Source organism: Anser brachyrhynchus (genome assembly GCF_964034855.1).
Source record: "Anser brachyrhynchus genome assembly, chromosome: 1".
In the NCBI taxonomy this organism is placed as follows: domain Eukaryota; kingdom Metazoa; phylum Chordata; class Aves; order Anseriformes; family Anatidae; genus Anser; species Anser brachyrhynchus.
Genome location: NC_137694.1, coordinates 97,402,451 through 97,419,031, shown reverse-complemented (window position 1 = coordinate 97,419,031; position 16,581 = coordinate 97,402,451). Strand labels below are relative to the sequence as shown.

The window sequence follows — 16,581 nt, the reverse complement described above, 5'->3', positions numbered from 1 at the left end:
ACATCTGCGAATGTGGCACCTGTAGATACCAGGTGGGAGCTCATCAGAGTCACCCAGTACCATCCCCTGACCTGTCCCAGGGCAAGGCTGGGCACAAGCTTACAGGCATTGAGCTCAGTATGGGCATTTCACCCTCTACATCCCCTGGCCAGGCTGAAGCCAATCTTCTCACATCACCCACATCTGATGTGGACAAGCGTTCTCCACAGCGCTTTCCCCTCCTACCACCCTTACCTACGAAGAGATTATCTGGGGGAATCTGCTACCAGGAGAGGCAATCCCAGCAGCACCGTCCCAAGGCACACTTGCTGAGGTAGCTCATCTCCTCTCCTTCTCGCCCACCTGCCCAGTGGCCACCCTGCCCAGCAGGCACATGAAGCCCATCCCCAAGAGGCTGGGAAGCCCAGCCCCATCAGGGTCACTTGTGGCTGCAGAGCCCACCCAGGACCACAGTGCCAGGGCGCACGCAGCCCTGCAGACCCTGTCTCAGGCCTCTGGGGAGCCGCATCTCAGGGCAGTGGTTTTACTCAGGTCACTTCCCCAACACCGCGCTCCCTCTCAGTTTTCTCCCCCTTTGCTCTCCCCCTCCCCAGGTTTAAGGCAGCTCATTTATGATCCGACCTGGACAGGCTGGATTGATGGGCAGAGGCCAATGGGATGAGGTTCAACATGGCTAGGTGACAGGTCCTGCATTTTAGTCACAACGACCCCATGCAATGCTACAGGCTTGGGGCAGAGTGGCTGGAAAGCTGTGCAGAGGAAAAGGATCTGGGGGTGTTGGTTGACGCTCGCCTGAACACAAGCCAGCAGTGTGCCCAGGTGGCCAAGAAGGCCAACGGCATCATGGCTTGTATCAAGAATAGCGTGGCCAGCAGGACCAGGGAGGTGATCGTCCCCCTGTACTCTGCTCTGGTGAGGCCACACCTCGAGTGCTGTGGGCCCCTCACTAGAAGAAGGACATCGAGGCCCTGGAGCATGTCCAGAGAAGGGCTACGAGGCTGTTGAAGGGCCTGGAGCACAAGTCCTTTGAGGAGCGGCTGAGGGAGCTGGGGTTGTTTAGTCTGGAGAAGAGGAGGCTCAGGGGAGACCTCATTGCCCTCTACAGCTACCTGAAAGGTGTGGGGAGCTGGGGATCGGCCTCTTCTCACAGATAACTAGTGATAGGACTAGAGGGAATGGCCTCAAGTTGCACCAGGGGAGGTTTAGGTTGCAAATGAGGAGACATTTCTTCTCAGAAAGAGCAGTCAAGCATTGGAACGGGTTGCCCAGGGAGGTGGTGGCGTCACCGTCCCTGGGGGTGTTCTAGGAAAGGCTGGACCTGGTGCTTAGGGACACGGTTTAGTGGGTGACGTTGGTGGGTGGTAGGGGGATGGTTGGACCAGATGATCCTGGAGTTCTTTTGCAGCCGTAGTGGTTCTATGATCCTATGATTTATGACTTCTGCAACTCCCTCCCCTTGTAAAAACCCTCTCTCCTTCACTTTATATACATCTTTTTTTCCTTCTTTTTCTTCTTTAAAACCACCACATCTCTTCAAGCCTCGCCGCCCCCCCCACCCCCCACCGCCCCTCTCCCCCTCCCCGGCCACCGCGGGTCCCCGCCCGCCCCCGGGGCCGGGCCGGGGCGGGGAGGGGGCGGCACCGAGACCGAGCCCCGCTCGGCGGCGGCGCCGGGGCCCGGCGGGATGGGGGTAAGTGTCGATCGCTGCTGGCCCCCTGCCCCTCAGACCCCCGACCCCGACCCCCTCGATCCCCCCCACGGCGGGGCAGGAGGATGGGGTCAGATCCCGGGGGCTGGGGAGGGCAGAGAGGGCGGCCGGGGGGCAGGAGCCGGGGGGACCCCGAGGAAATTGTGGGGCACGGCTGGGGGAGGCTTTGGCTTTGCTTGCGAGGCGGGCGGCTGCTTAGGGCAGGGGGTTTGGGGGTTTGCAACGCGGCCCCACAGGGTGCGGGTTTCCCGGAGTTGTGTCGGTGTAGAGGGGCGCTGCGAAATGAGCAAGATGGGTGGTTGGGGCCGGGGTGCTTTGTGCAGCAGCGGTCCTGGGCTCGGCAGCAGCGCTGGCTGCACGGGGAGTTCTTCGGGGCCAGTGGGAGCCTTAACTTTTTGTCGGGGGCAGGTGGAAGAAAGAGAGAGGAGAGACAAGCGCTGCTTCTTCCAAGCAAAACACATCTGTAAGAGGTTGTTTCACCTCTCTCCTAAGGGATCCGTGTTTGCGGGACGGCTTCCACCTCATTCAGCCCTTGCCCTCGCCTGACTCCAAGCCAGCAGGGGCAGTTTGGCATCAGGATGCATGTGTGCATGGGGCTGGAGCAATTCACACCTCCTGCACAGCTACTCCGCCAGCAGCGTGCGCGTCGCATCACGGATGCTCCTCTTGAGCGGGTAAGGTGGAGCAAGGAAGAATATTTATAGCGCCTTCTTTGCAATGTTCTGTCCTTGCCTCTAGTACTTGTCAAGCCGAGGATGAGTTTAGCGATGGGAGCATTAGCCAAAAAAAAATAAATCAGATAAAAGGGATTAAATGTCAGAGAACAACCCTGGGATGGCAGCCTTCATGTACCTGGAAAAAATCAGCCTCCTTCTAAATCAAGATTGGGTAGGTTCCTGGGCACAATCACAAACCCATTGTAAGAAAGAGAAATGTAGAGTCTGCTGCATGCACCCTTCCATTATTTCGTCCCAAATGACAAGTCGATTTGCTCTTCAGCACAGGAAGCGTATCTTCCAGCCAGGCATGGCAAACACGGAGCACAATATGGATAAAATGGGGGCTGCGCTGACAGTTGAGCTTTGGCAAGCTAGGCAGGGTTGAAGCGGAGCATTATTTGAACAGAAGGCCTGGGACAGGAGCACGTTGCAGGAAAAGAGTAATTCAGCCAGTGGTGCTCGCTGCAAGGCAGCCAGGGTTCAAGAGCCTGCTCGAGAAGCGCAGGTGCGATCTCTCTGCCAGGCTGCTGAGCACTTGACTGCATGAAGATCCTAAAGAGATTTTTGATGAGGGAAGAGGGAGGGTACTCTCTTCCCAAAACCCTTGCCCCTGTCCTTACAGCTGCATTGGCTGGTGAGATGCACCATTCAGATGCACACAGCAGGTGAAACCTGGCATTCTTCTCTTGGCTTAGGTTCAGTGAAAACCAAACCGGACAAGCAAGACTTTAAAACCAAGCTCCGCCTTCATATGAGCAGAATAAAGACCTCTAGATTTGGCTCGAGGTAGCGCCATGAGTGAAATATGAAAGACGTATGCCATCTACAAAAGGCTACCATTCTCCAGAGTTACTATAAGCATCAATTTTCAGTCGTCTTCTTCTCTTTTCAGCAGCATCCCCATGGCGCTCTTCACAGGAACCGGCGGCCATCTTAACAGCACCGACGCTGTTCCCTGTGGGGCAGGTAACACGACAGAGCCGGGCCTGCCACGCTCACACGCCTACTACGCCCTCTGCTACTGCCTCCTGATCTTGGCCATCATCTTCGGGAACGTGCTGGTCTGTCTAGCCGTGCTGAGGGAGCGCGCCCTGCAAACCACCACAAACTACCTTGTGGTAAGCCTGGCGGTGGCGGACTTGCTGGTGGCTACTTTGGTGATGCCGTGGGTGGTGTACCTGGAGGTGAGTGCGTCGGAGGAAAGACCAGCAGAGCTGAACCGCAGTACGAGTGCGTGCGCTCAGGTTAGGCCAGCTCTGTCTGGTATTGATAAAGCCCCTTCACGTTTCAGCCCCCCAGCCAGCTCCAGAGCATTTGTGGGGTGTGTGGCAGCCCACAGCGTCACACAGGTGGTCCTGGTGGGCCGGACACAAGCCAGACAAACACACCACAGCTCCACCTGCCAGCAGACATGCTGAGCCTCGCTCTTCCAACCTCTTTGAGCTCGAGCATCAGCTGGGCTGCAGCTGGAAGTGTAGGCTGTGGCCCCTGACATGCTGACGCCGCTTTCATCTGAGCATCCTTGGAGCTGACTCCGTCAGCCAGGAGGGTTGCCAGTGAGCACCATGATGTCTCGGGAATGGCAGGGGGAAGAAGGGGGGTGGAAATGTCTTGCGGCAACTCTTCTTGGAGTCCAGGTCAATCCCTGCCTGCTGGCCAGAAAACGAGTGAAGGCGGTCGAGCCCTCATCTCCTGTGGAGTTTAAGAGCCTTAATGTCCATGATATTAGGTCAGCTCCAAGCAACATTCCCCAAGTAGGCTGACAAAGAGATGAAGCCAAAGAGCGTGCTCCAAAATCTCTTTAAGTGAGCATTCTCACAATAAATTCAAAGGATTTGTCAAGCCCTCAGGGTCTTTTTCTCCATTTCCCTGATCTTTGCACATTGGGCTGGTGTAAACCTATATTGGCATGACGGTGCATGGTATGAGCAGCACCATCAGATATAGGGCAGCAAGGATGGACTCCAAATCCCCCCCACACTGCGGCAAAATCCTGAATTACTGAAGCCACTCCCAGGGCAAACATTTTTGCTACAGTAAATACAGGAGTGCATGCTACAGCTGGCATTTTTATCTGTTCTCTTTAGCATTTTTATGCTTATTCAAGTAAATTGGTAGAGCTAGGAAAATTAAGAGTGAATGCCTATGAGCCATAAGCTTTCAGCTGCGCCCTGTTAGCCCTGTTCCCATGCTAACAGAGACAGAACAAACCTCTGAGCTGTGACCTCTCTGAATCCTCGTGCTCTTTCTCTAAGGGGCAAGGTGAGATCAGGCTGGAGGGTGAGTAAAGTATTCTGCTGACAGCTCGCCACCGTTGGCTGACCTCCTTCCCACAAAGCAGAGCAGCAGCAGAGAGGGATTTTGACTTGTGCGTGTGGACTGTGCAGTGCACGAATAGAAAGTAGGACGATACGGGACAACTCCAGCAAATGCCAGACCTGCTATGCGCGTGCAAGGTGGCAGTGACCAACACTGCCACCAGAACATGTTCAGTAGCCAGCATGGCTCTAGGCTTTGGCACAGGTGTTTCCCTTATGTCAATCCAAGCCACTGTTCCAAACTGTGTCCAATGCAGTCTCTGCAAGACTACAATTAAAAGAAATTAAGTGTCTGCTCTGTGTACAAGGGCATTGATGGGTAATTATTTATGTAGAGCATCTCTGTGGAATGAAAGAACAAAGCGAGCAACATGATGCTGCTTGTGTGATCATGTTCCTGATGAAGTTAGTAGCGACATTTAGACTAATTTGTGTGGAAAGAAAGATAAAAAACAAGGAATAAGGGGCAGGAGGGAAGGGGAAGCCATCCCAGCAGAACAGAATTAGACACTCCATTTTGCTTGTAACTAAAAGTATTACTAAAAGGCAATTTTTATTTCAGACTGCTCGTACAGGAATATTCCATCACCTCAAGCATAATTCCAGTCTCTAATGAAATCACAATGTGCTTTTCGTTAGGAAAAGATTTACTACTCGCTATCACTGTGGAAAGGGTGGCACTGGGGCACATCTGTGGAGCAGCCTCTGCCCCCCGGCGGTATTGTGGGCACTGTTTGCAATCACAATGGCAGGTCCATTCCCTCGTTGTGTTTGCAGGCCCATTCAAGATTCATTTTCCACTCCGGAGCTTGGAGAATCAAAGTAACTGATCCAAGAGACTGCAGAAGTTACCCAAACAAAAGGGAGAAGGACCTACACACATCACAAATCCAATCTACCACTCCCAGCATTACATAGTACCCTCTAGATAACTAGGCCTTAAGACTCTAGAAACACTAAGATTAAAAAATAAAATAAAATAAAAATAAAAAAAGTTGAAAAAAACTCCAGAGTTGTTTAGATATTTGTCACTGTTTATGGAATCAACAGCGCTACAGATGAAGCAGAAATTGCATCATGCTTCAGTACACTCTGGGCCTGGAAATTGCCAAGAGATCATTCAGTCCCTGAAACCACATACAGTACCTGTACATCTGCTGAGCATTTGCCAAACCAAACATCTGAAACCTGGCCATTATTTATGGGGAAGCTAAAGGTAGATGAATCCCTCAGATTTAACTGTCACTTGTGAACTTTATGTGCTTTACACTCAATTTTAAGAGCCATCTGTGGTCTGGACCTTCTCCATGAAATTTGCCTTTTTATCTATCAGGCAGCCTAGATCTGTCTCGTTCTGAGAAGTCTTTTGGGAAGGCTGTGACAGAGCAACAATAGGAACATTTTATAACCTCAAAATCCTCATCTCCAGCTAATGAAGTTTCTGGCACAAAATTGCTATTCTGCACAGTGCCTAGCAATCGTCTGGGGTCAACAGGTAGGACTAATATAGCAGTGCTGCTACCCTAATTCTTTACTGACCTCTGGGGCTATGGAGTCTGATGGCATCGATACCGTCATGCCTTACGGTCAGCACGCAAATGGAGGAGAACATGCAGCAGCATGGCCTGTAACATCTTTCTTGGGCTTCTCGTAACATCCAGTTCTAACTCCAAAAAGGAAAAAAAGGCTTCAAAAGGTGATTGTCACTGATGTCCAGTGTCTGTGGCTCTCACAGCGGAGCGGTGAGACCTGCAACTGCTCTTGGCATTCAAGGAGCTCACCAGACTACCATCAAAGGGAGGACAAAAAGATGAGTTACTGCAGCTCAGCAGTTTCCCACTTGTCGGCTGGCCTGTCCGCTTGCGTGCTTTTGGTTGCTCTGTCCGTGCAAAAGCATAAGCAGTGATTTCACAGCTGCAGGGAGCTAATTGCAGCCCCAAGAAGAACTTTCTCTTAAACAAAACTCAAGTGAGCATGCTTAAATGCACAGCTGCTTACGTACCTGCTCATACTTTAGTCATTGCTAGCCATGCATTGTTACATAAATATGATTTACAGAGATTAATTTGTTTATTTTTAAGGATTCAGGAGAATGACAGATTTATGAAAGTTATGAATGCACGATGATGGTTTTTAGATTGGAAGCCTTCCTAAAGTGTTGGAAAGTTAAAAATAGCAATACTGTAGCTTTGTGGATAATGCAGACTGGTCATTGAGCAAGCCGGGGTGAGAACCTGACCTGAATGGTCTATAGGGAGCTTTAACATCATCTTTGACAGAACCAGGATTTCATCCTGGACTCTGTTCTCAGTTCTGCTGCACACACACTGAGTGGTAATGAGAGATTGTATCAGCTCATCTCTCTGTGGTTTGCTCTCATCATCGTAAGAGGAGAATAATATTTGACCATCCACCTCACCCAGGCAGTTGTGAGGAGACATTCAATTAATACCTGTGATGTGCTTTGAGATTCCTGGATAAAAGGCACCAGAGGGATAAAGAATAGATACCTTGCCAGCACATGAAAACCAGAAATGCACACTGACAAGCTATAGCTTCTGTAACAAAGATGAGCAGAACAGAGCAAGAAAATAAAGTGCAGAAATAGAATTAAAAAATTATGAACAAGGCCTGTAATAAAAGGGCTCTCTTCATTGTTAAATTCTGGAATTAATTCTGTATTATCCTGCATGTAAACACTAACTACTCCACTGACTTCCACAGGGCTGCCCCTCATTTTAGAAGCTCTGACTGATGAAGTGAGGATGGGTTTTAAGCCCAGCATTTTGATCTGCCAAGCATCCTCTCAGTGCAAGCTACAGCTTAGCATACAGGTGGCATGATCTGAATGCATCATCCTGAGAGGGTTCACGTCAGGGCCATTCCCACCAGCACCTTCTTCAGTTTTAATGGCTTACATTCCCGGAGCTTCTCCTTAGGCTTCACATTCAAACACACTCAGGACCTTGGAAACTCCCTCAGTTAAGTGCTTGCACATCTGCTGGGTTAGCAGCTGCTGGCTTCCTTGCAAACACCTGGCAGCAGTTCCTGGTGACATATTCTTCAGACTCCACAGATCACACGTACACACTACATTTTGTTATACCCCAGACTACAAAAAAAAAACCCCTTACTGGGTCCCACTGCAAAGGTTTCCAGCATTTATAATTTTGGGGTATTATGAGGTGGGCAAGCAGGTCTCAAAATCTGCAACTAAACACAAATGGTGTGGGATTTCTTTAAAAACTGAATCTGTTCAAGTCCCTAATTTCAGAAGGGCAGCCTTCAGTTTGTACATCTTGTAGCCCACCTAATTGTGCAGAAAATCTCTAAGTTGTTTTTTTGTTTGTTTGTTTGTTTGTTTTTCTCTCTCTTGACTTTTTTTTTTAAAGAAAACAAAGGAGCCCCAAAAACTCAAGATGAAAGCACAGTTCCTTTCTTCATTTTGCAGGCCTATTTCTACTTCTCTCCCATGCATCCATCCATTCGGTGTTAGGTGATCTAATGGGCAACTGCTTGGTTCGGTACCTGACTTCTGACATACAGCAGCTGGGTCCAGCAGAGAATATCCCAGAGACAGCTCACCTCAGGAAATTTTGGTGCCCGTGTGTAGGAATGCTGGCACAGAAACAATCAAAAAACATTTAAATTCCTCAGGATTATTTGTTAAACAAGCCTGAAAAGAATCCATACAGAGCTAATTCTGTGTTTATACAAGCACATCAGTGCTGCCTCTCTCTATGGTGAGCTGCGTCCTTCCCAGGCACTGACACTTGCTATAGAGTTGGCCCACTGCCATAGGACTAAAGCTTGCTTGTGGTACCATCTCCAGCCTGTCATGGTATGAGTATTTTCAAATGCCTAGCTCTTGTCTTAGGACAGGTAGGACACAGTAAATGACCTAAGCTAAGGGAATGGATCGGTGCTGGAGCTCAGGGAGCTGAGGGTTAAGGAGGAGCATACCAGCACATACCCCCTTGAGGGGAAATGAGTTATAAGAAGTTGTTACAATGCTCATGCCTCATCATCTCTTCACTATGCTGCATGGCCCCAGAAGCCAGCTAGGTAGGTAGCTGGAACATGTTCACAGGATCACAGGATAATTCTGGCAGAAAGGGTCCTCAGGAGGTCTCCAGTCCAATGCCCTGCCTGAAGCTGATCAGCCATGAGGTCAGACTGGGTTGATTGTCATAACCAGTGTGAACCTCTCTTCTTTCAATGCCCGTTGTCTCTCATACTTCCACCACGCACTGCTGTGAAAAGCTTGGCTCCACCTTCTCAGTAACCTGGCTCCAGCCCTCTCAGTGACCTCCCACTAGGTACTGGGGACACAAAGCCACCTCTTCTCCAGGCTGAACGAGCCCTGTTCCCCTAGCTTCCCCTCACAAGACAGGTGCTTCAGCCCCTAGGGACCATCTTGTTGGCCCACTGCTGGGCTCACTCCAGTTTATTGATGTGTTTCCCATGCTGGGCCCCAAAACCTGATGCAGTACCCCGGGTGTAATCTGAACATAAGCAGAGAGACCAGGAACTGGTGTCAGTTCCCGACAGCTTCCCAGGATCCAGCTGAACCAGCAGGATCTGCAGGGGTGGAGGCTAAACTCCAGGCCTCCCACACAAGGCAGACAGCACTGCTATCTTAGAGGAAGGACTTTCTTCCTCTTTCTCTCCTACCCCACTTCAACCAGCATGGCATTAACTTAGCTTGCTGTATTCCTCCATCGGGCTTATCTCTTGGAGGGCAGGCTGCCTTCTTGTTCACCTCCTACAAGGAGCAGGTGCTGAGGCCGACCAACTTGCCCGGGGCCAGGCCATCATCCCAGCCGCGAGCAGAGCTGGCCCATTCACAGCAGTGCCACACGGTGCTTGGAGCATACTGCTGTCAGCTGGAAAGGTCATTGTCAAGAACTCGATGGCTGGGCCAAAAATGTGTTCCTCCATCACGAAGATTGGCCACAGCTAAGTTTTCATGATTGCACACTTGAGATTAAAAATTCAAAACAACCAGAACAAAAGCTAGACATGATAGCAACCCAAAACCCTTTATCTGAATAGCTTGTGAGTTCTCATTCAGATCTGATAATCAAAATCTGTAACCGAGATAAGAATCCAAATGAAGTTCTGGAGAAGCCTCAGGTCTCAGGTCACTGTTTCATGCATAAATGCATAAAATTTGCAGCACTTTTCCAGCTCGCTGCCTGCAAGAGAACTCCAGCAGCTAAGCTGAGAAGCACCTTTAGCCTTTAGATTTTGTCAGATAATCCTTAATCAAAGGATGTATACAGTGATATCATATTTAATTCAATTTATCATGCTAGACCTTAAGGAAATGGATAGCTGCTGTCTATTTCTTCATCCTGCGTACCTCTGTAAGAGTCAGAAAAAGAGTGAAATTGAGGTGCAGCTCCTGGATTCCCTGTGACCGACCCCTGTATTATCTTGAATACAATACAGATGCCTCACTTTCCCTCTGCACATCACAGTGAATATGAATTCATCTAGCTGTTGAGATACTTGAAGGAGAGCACCTCCTTATACATAATCTATTAGGACTCCTTGCAGAGCAAGGCTGACAGCTTTGTGATTGCTGATGCAGGTGACCGGGGGAGTCTGGACTTTCAGCCGCATCTGTTGCGATATCTTCGTCACCATGGATGTCATGATGTGCACAGCCAGCATTTTAAACCTCTGCGCTATCAGCATTGACAGGTGAGTGCCAAGCACATACAGGGGAATAGTCTGAGGGTGGGGTAGGCCCCATACCCGACCATGGAAGAGACAAGGACGTGGTGTTGGCACAGGCAGTGCCAGTGTCTTCACGAACATACACTTTCCTGCAGGTCTATCACTGCCACTACTGCTGTTAATGTGGCTTTGCCCACCACATGCTAGAAGATGTCCGTGCTTAAGAAAAAAGTAGAGAGAGACAAGCAATTAAACAACACCAGTTGGTAGTCAGCTACATCCTCATCCTTTTTGAAGGTAGAAACCAGAATCTGTCATCAAATTCCCACTGAGTATCAGAGAGGGTTTTGCCCCCTAGAGAGCCTGCTCAGAAAAAAATCACAAAAAAAAAGTGTTGTCATATACACATGGAGGGAAGAAGATTATTGCTGCATAATCTTCAGCCTTACCATCTTTTTCTGCATCTTAAAATTGCGCTTAGTGTAGGCAACACTGAGGGCTGGGAGCCAGGACCTTGGCACGTGCAGTACAGTTAGGACCTAAACTTCCTGCTTATGGGGAGCAGTGAGGGTAGGAGAAAACACTACATGCTGCACCTTTTTAACTTCTGGTTCAAGGGTAAGTGCACGAGGCAGCTCTCAATGATGGACTAGTCTAGTGTTTCTCCATGGGAGACTCCCTGTTTCACTTACGCTCTGCTGCCAGGTGATACTAAAGCTGAGACTCCTGTGCCTCACAAGTCCCAGGCTTGTGGAGCTGTGTCCTAGGGGCACTCCAGCACCCAAATGTCCCCAGCATACTCCCGGGGGCAATCATCTGGCTGTCCACAAGGCCAACACCAGAGTGGGCAGCTGAGGCACAGACTGTTGCAGGCTGTGGTTGCTTCACAGTCCGCTCCCTCCCAGCAGTTCACATATAGCCATAGGGGGTGGAGGGGAGGTTTCCCCAGGTTTCTAGGTCTATCTGGTACCACGCATGTTGTAGTTTCACAATGCTAACGGATCTGCAGAGTGTTTCTCCCCAGTGCTGCCAACTAACTCAAATTTCCTCTGTTCCTCCCCGCAATACCCTGCTCACCATTTTTACAAACTGCTGATCCCATCATCTGCTCTTCCCTCCTTTCCTCTCCCATCTCTTCACCACTTCGACCATCGCATTCCCTATGTGGCTTTCCTTCTTCCTTTTCAAACCTGGTCCTTCTCCTCACGCCATTCTTACGTCTCCTTTTTCTGGAGCTGTTTTGGTCCGCAGGTACACCGCAGTGGTGAAACCAGTGCAGTACCAGTACAACACCGGGCAGAGCTCCTGCAGGAGGGTCTCTCTTATGATTGTGATAGTCTGGATGCTGGCATTCGCAGTGTCGTGCCCTCTCCTCTTTGGCTTCAATACTACAGGTAAATGACATCCCAAACAATTGTGTGTAGGGAGGGGCTGGAAGTTGAGCTGCCCTGTGTATGGCCATGTCATTTAATGTGAGTCCTGCAGGCTTTTCAAGTTACAGGAAATTTTAGGGAACTGGAAAGCACCCTATGAAGGGTGACAAAAATCTCCAGTGCTGGAGAGCAGATGTTCTCTTGTCTAAACTTGCCATTTGCTCCGGCAGACAGTGGCTGTTGCTGTGAGCACAGACCTGCCTGCCTTACTGTCAAGTCACTGCCCTTCAAAGTGCCCAGGTCTAGAAATCCCCCGAACAATCATTCATGCAGCACTTCCAACACACACATAAGACTTCCTGCATCTTGCCAATTCTCCATGGAGGCTGAGGTGCAGGGGAGCCTTCCTCCCTCTGTGCCACAGGCAGAGGTCCTCTGCTCCCCGTCCATCCTCTGGGCAGTGCCTGAGGTGAGAAGGGGCACGGGGAGGGAAGTGCTGTTCCCCTTCACTACCTGGTCCAGACAGGTGCAAGCGGTGCACACCTCTGCATCTAGACAGCTCAGAAGCTGCCAGAATAACGGGAGAAAGGAAAAAGGAGAAAGGATCCTCTGAGGAAAGCTGGGGGTAAAGGTGAGAGAAGAGGGCAGAGCTGTTGGCCAGAACAAGCAGATGTGTGTTGAGTCATGCTGGATGACCCGAGGCAGAGCCCATTTTAAGCACCGGTTAGGTGAGTGGGTAGGCCACAGTATAATATGCAACAACGGAGATTGAAGATACTTTCTCTCCTTAGACTGCCCTTGTCCCTCAGCCATCAGTCGACCTGCTTTGCCAACACATCAGGGCCTTCTTGTAATAAATTCAAGCAGCTCAGCCTCTCCTCTCTCTCTCTTTCTCCTCCCCAGGGGATCCCAGTGTCTGTTCCATATCCAACCCTATTTTCGTCATCTACTCCTCTTTGGTGTCCTTCTACCTCCCCTTCATGGTGACCCTGCTGCTCTATGTCCGGATTTACCTCGTGCTAAGACAAAGACAAAGGAAGCGAACCCTCACCCGACAGGGCAGCCACAGCGCCAGCACCAAACCATGCTGTACACACGAAGTAAGATCCCCATGAATGCAGTAGGAGCTGTCAGAAAGAACAGAGCATGCATTATCTCTTCTCCTCAGAGGGTCAAAGCGTGGAGTGGAAAGCATAAGGAAGGGGCATGACATCTTTTCATCACGTCACTCACTCATACACCATGATACTTGAGAGGCAGAAGCTCTAGTTAAGCCCTTTTTCAGTCCTCTAGAAAGAAGATATCCCATGTGTATCTCTGTCCTCTGGAACCAGCCAACTAGAAAAGAGCACAGCCTATATCAACGTTTCTTCAGAGCCATGCTTTCTCAGCCATGCAGAAGTCTGGCTAATTTCATTTATTGATTTTAATTTCTTCATTTATTGATTTCTACTCTAAGAGGTTTCATTCTCAGGGCTTCACAGACTTTAATAACCCAGATTATTAATAAAAAATCTCTTCATCTGGCAGGCTTAAGAGTTCAAAATGTTCATGGTGCATGCAGCATTTGTTCCACTGACCCTTCTAGATGAAATATCTGCAGCCATGGGAACTGATGCAATAGGTTGAAAGTGATCTCCTGGTCACTCATACCCACTTGTTTTGCCCACTTTCTCAGAGCAAAGCCATGTTAGAAAAGGGTGGGGATGCTGAGGGGAGCAGGGATGTCACAAAATGCAAGTGACAGGTTAATAGAGGGGGTGTTTCAGCTCTTGTTCTCATGCTTCTCTTTGGTGGGATGGAGGCAGAGAGTTGTCAGGGCCTGCTCCAGCCCTCTGATAAGCCAAGGCCTGTCCCAGTCTCTGAATTTTGTGCCATCTCCAGAGGATAGTCTTAGTGCCCAAGAAACGAGTGGGGCTAAGGATGGCTTACAACTCTCCCCATCATCCTTTGACCCAGAGAATGGATTGGATGTTTCCCAGTTCCTCTGTGGCATCCTCTTTTGCAGGAACACATCGAGAGGAAATCTTTGTCAGACAGATGCCAGGGCACCTTTTCCCCTTGTCTCCCGCTCAAACGCTCAGGCCAGGAGATGTCTACCAAAAGGAAATTGCTGACAGTCTTCAGCCTCCAGCGGTACCGCAGCTTCTGCCAAGATGCATCCCTCAGCAAGACACCAGGGACTACACAGCACAACAGGCTGGAAGAGAGGAGAAAGAGTAGGAGTCCAGGGCTGGAGGTGCGGAGGCTCAGCAATGGCAAAACCATCAGCTCTCTGAAGCTAGCGCACCAGCAGCCCCGGCTGATCCAGCTTCGGGAGAGGAAGGCTACACAGATGCTAGCTATCGTCCTGGGTGAGTGAGAGCAGCTCTGTCTAGTGCGGCATAAGGGGTACCTTTGCTTTCTCTTTTCTTTCAGTACTTTTAAATTGTTGTTGTTATTGATTATTATTTATTATTATTATTAAGCTGGAGCGATCCTAAGTTCCCAAATGCACATATGCAGCAGCTCTTAACTCCAGGTACAGAAGGGGAAACAGGCAAGGAGCAGCAGAGGAACCAGCTCATAGAGCTCGACAGGGAAGTCAAGAGACTGGAGCCAGAGCCACCTGCCACAATCAGCAGACACACTGCTTCCCCTAATTAACTCACTACTAGCAGGGAAATTATGCAACCATCATCACAGCGTATTAAAACAGCTAAGGCAGTAGTCTTTCCTCCTAAGCTGTGGCCACTGTCACCAGGCCACATCTAAAGGCCCATTCATTAATATAATTGACCCTAAGGAGCCCAAGCTCCTGCAAAGTCCCTCTCTATCAGGAATAAACATGACATTTCTTCAGTGTTTGCCAAACGCAGGCAAGTGCACTCTGAGCTGCACAGAAGTAGTGAGAGGGTGGGGGAAGAGTGCACAGGTGCAGGCCTCTTTCCAAGTCATTGCTTCTCTCAAAAGTCAGGGATTGTTTTCTCTCTCTCTCTCAACTCAGGGGCGTTCATAGTCTGCTGGCTGCCCTTCTTCTTGATTCACATCCTCAACGCCCACTGCCCGGCCTGCCGCGTGCCCCCGGGGCTGTACAGCGCCAGCACCTGGCTCGGCTACGTCAACAGCGCCCTCAACCCCATCATCTACACCACCTTCAACACCGACTTCCGCAGAGCCTTCCTCAAGATCCTCTGCTGCTGACAGCAGGGCTGGCGCTGAGCCGTGCTCGGCCCCCCTGCCTCTGCCAGGCTGCAGGTCGCAGCTGGGGCCTGGGCTGGGGGCATGGCGTGGGCCCTTCCCTCCTCCTGCTTTTTGAGCTGTGGTATGAGCAAGAGCCACCCCACCTGCATGGCTGGCTTCGTGCAGCAACTGTCAGAGCCTCTGCTTTGAACAGCACAAGTCCTTCTCGCTGCTGGGGAGGTAGGGAAGGAAGACACAGAGGTGAAATGGTGAGTCCTCCTACCACAACAGCCTCGGCCTGCTGGAGGCACCCAGCACACGAGCAGCAGCCCTGGGGCGAGGGCAGAACATGGCCGCTTTGATAAGGATCCTTATCCCTTCATTCAGGAGCCAAGGGCAAAAATTTGGCAAGGAAACTTAGAGAGGGAACACTGATGGAGAAACTGTAACATCGCTGTTGTCTCCATCAAAGGTTTTGCCTATAGCGACGGATCGGTTTCAGTGCTTGAGAAAATTCCCCTAAATGCAGACAAAACATCCCCTTTATTGTACTGTTCCCTGCAGGTGGAGAGGTGGCTGCCATCCCTTTGCTGTGTCACAGCAGATTGCACGAGAAGTGCAGCGCTGTCATAGGTACAGGTCATAGGTACTCTGGCCTTACACGGCCAGAGTAAGACCTAGATGACCATCAGACCAGCCCTGCCCTAGGCCATGTCAGATCATCTCGTGCCAGGGCAGCCTAATGCTCTTCTTGTACAGAAAAACCTGTCTGGGGACAGTCTCGTTGTTTCTCCCATCTTTTCCCCTCACTGTGCAGGATCCAGTGACTCACCCGAGGCTCCAGCTCCCGCTCCCAAGCTTAGGCTTAGCTGCGCTGTTAGCCGCACTTGTTCGACAGCTTTGGGTGTAACCGCGTGTTGTCCCTGCCTTTGTCTACGCCACAGCTCCTCCATCGGCGCAGTGCTTCCTCTCTTTCCTAACACAATGCCAAGACTTTGTCCTGGAGCACATAGCAGAGCTCTAGCTGCTTCTTTTGTTTGCGGGGTTTGGGGGGGAGACACTAGCAGACAGCATGTGTTGTTTGTGCGGGGAGGTGCCCTCCGTACTGTATTGTAACTGCAGTAACCCAATAAAACACGTGTCTAACTGGAAGCTTTGGTGCCTTTGTGGTGAACGTAGCCCTGCCATAAGCCTTTTCTCACCTGCAGCCTTCTTAACACCTTCCCTGCATGAAATGATCGTCTTCCCAGGCACCCACAAGAGGTCATTACTATTGCTTGCATTTCACTAATGAAGATCAAAGGAGGGAAGTGGTTTTCCAAGCCTCACACGGTGAAGCACTAGTGAAACTGGGAAAGAAATCAATGTCTGCTGTAAACACCTCCAGCAGATGAATTCTGAAAAGACGGTCAATTGGTTTTTCAGCTATGCAGGCATGTGGTAGTTTTTTTCCATCTGCTCAAAGGTGCTGGACTGCACAGGAGGCACTCATCCCCCAGGATATAGGGGGTATAAATCCAGGGAATCAACCTGCGGACAGATTGCTGCCCAAGTAATTCTCATTAAGATGCTGTCATAATACAGACCACCAGGGACCAGTTTCAGTCGCTTTACGC

At 50.2% G+C, this 16,581-nt stretch overlaps 1 protein-coding gene across 7 annotated transcripts; it reads left to right on the top strand.

Moving 5' to 3' along the window:
* The first annotated feature begins 1,611 nt into the window (after window positions 1-1,611).
* DRD3 (dopamine receptor D3) lies at window positions 1,612-16,113 on the top strand. Of its 7 annotated transcripts, none has more exons than XM_080558137.1 (8): window positions 1,612-1,690; window positions 2,201-2,382; window positions 3,320-3,611; window positions 10,342-10,454; window positions 11,682-11,824; window positions 12,707-12,903; window positions 13,812-14,157; window positions 14,790-16,113. In XM_080558137.1, the coding sequence occupies exons 2-8, from the start codon at window positions 2,291-2,293 to the stop codon at window positions 14,984-14,986; spliced, it is 1,380 nt and encodes a 459-aa protein (XP_080414263.1). In that variant the 5' UTR covers window positions 1,612-1,690; window positions 2,201-2,290; the 3' UTR covers window positions 14,987-16,113. The 7 variants fall into 7 exon arrangements, 6 of the variants coding, with proteins under 6 accessions (XP_080414263.1, XP_080414260.1, XP_080414261.1 ...); XM_080558134.1 differs by having other exon boundaries at window positions 3,320-3,671; XR_013940027.1 differs by having other exon boundaries at window positions 1,622-1,690; window positions 2,117-2,382; window positions 3,320-3,671; window positions 11,666-11,824.
* Window positions 16,114-16,581: the final 468 nt, after the last annotated feature.

What these genes read in the sequence shown, in the direction of transcription:
- DRD3 (XM_080558134.1), top strand. Translation starts at nt 2,291, where the DNA reads ATGTGTGCATGGGGCTGGAGCAATTCACACCTCCTGCACAGCTACTCC. An exon ending in TGCGCTATCAGCATTGACAG is followed by an intron (nt 10,455 to 11,681) that starts GTGAGTGCCAAG and finishes TTTGGTCCGCAG; the next exon opens with GTACACCGCAGTGGTGAAAC. An exon ending in AACCATGCTGTACACACGAA is followed by an intron (nt 12,904 to 13,811) that starts GTAAGATCCCCA and finishes CCTCTTTTGCAG; the next exon opens with GAACACATCGAGAGGAAATC.